This window comes from Triticum dicoccoides, chromosome 5B, assembly GCF_002162155.2.
Source record: "Triticum dicoccoides isolate Atlit2015 ecotype Zavitan chromosome 5B, WEW_v2.0, whole genome shotgun sequence".
Lineage (NCBI taxonomy): Eukaryota > Viridiplantae > Streptophyta > Magnoliopsida > Poales > Poaceae > Triticum > Triticum dicoccoides.
In genome coordinates, this window is record NC_041389.1 from 58,274,821 (window position 1) to 58,276,016 (window position 1,196).

Consider the following 1,196-nt stretch of genomic DNA (forward strand, 5'->3'; position numbering starts at 1 on the left):
GTGGTAACCGGGCGAGATAGCAAAATTTCGTTCGATTACCAAAACAGTGGTCCCGGTCAGCTTCCACCAGCCCGTCCGGGATCGCCTCGAACCGGAACCCCTCGTGGGCACGCACTACGGCGGCGCCCTCCGTGGCCTCCATGACGCGATGGTTGTGCTTGGTGTTGACGAAGGTGATGTAGACGCCATGGTGGTGCAGCAGCTTGGCCAGCTGGAGCGCCGGGTTGATGTTACCGGAGCTCGGGTGCGGCACCACCACGGCGTGCGGCGTCACCATTAGTTCGTTCGTCCGGCCGTACGGAGCTGTGCAATGTGCGTACTATCCTTAACTAGCTAAGCTGTAGATGCCCTAGCTAATTAGATCGTACTTTGATGTGTAGATCGATCGGATCGAGGTCTACTCCCTCCATTCCAAAATATAGTGCGCCCGAGTTTCTGAGGTCCAATTTTGACCATAAATTTAACCAACAAGACCGACTGCGGCGGAAGGAAAAATTACATAATTGAAAACTCCTTTTGAATAGGAATTCACTGGTATAACTTTTGTTCCTACCGCAGTGGGTCTCATTGGTTAAATTTATGGTCAAACTTGAAGCACGGAAATAGAGGAAGCACTATATTTTGAAACAGAGGAAGTAGGTGCTGACATTAGCGACTAGATCCATCGAAGTCTTTCTTTCTGAAAAAGGATCAGAAAGGGATAGAATTAGTGTAGGTGAGCATATTCCAAAATACAAGACATGGGACAGCAAGATGTCTCATAGAGATAAGATGAAAATAATTCCTATCTAATCCAGTGCAATCTCTAACTTCTTCCCGCATAGTCGCAGTAGTAGCGTTGCGAATAACAGGAGTGTCGCGGACGATCAAACTTCAGACTTCAGAGAATAGAAGCCGGCAAGCCGACATCCCCCCCTCCCGCCTCCTCCCCCGTGCAGTCGTAGCGGGAGTGTCATGGACGGTGTCACGCCGCGGACGTGTTGACTACAGAGGAAAAGCGACGAGTTGCTCAAGCAAGACGATAGCCCTTTGTGTCGATGTCGAGGTAGCCGAGAGTTTGGGCCAGTGTAGCCATGCGAGGGACACCGTGGTCGATGTCGGGTCAGGGATGAAGATGTCGACGTAGCCGTTGTGGTGCCATTGGTGCAAGTAAGCATCGTGTAGTCAGGGACGCGGTGGTGCGTGATGTCTATTAC

The 1,196-nt window shown here is 51.1% G+C and overlaps 1 protein-coding gene across 1 annotated transcript in view; it reads right to left on the reverse strand.

The window, feature by feature from the left end:
* Positions 1–277, reverse strand: part of LOC119305556 (7-deoxyloganetin glucosyltransferase-like) — a 5,990-nt gene extending 5,713 nt beyond the window's left edge. Inside the window, exon 1 of the mRNA XM_037582047.1 lies at positions 48–277. Coding sequence (XP_037437944.1) covers positions 48–277 — 230 coding nt within the window. The remainder of the gene's footprint in view (positions 1–47) is intronic.
* Between the last annotated feature and the right edge of the window lie 919 nt (positions 278–1,196).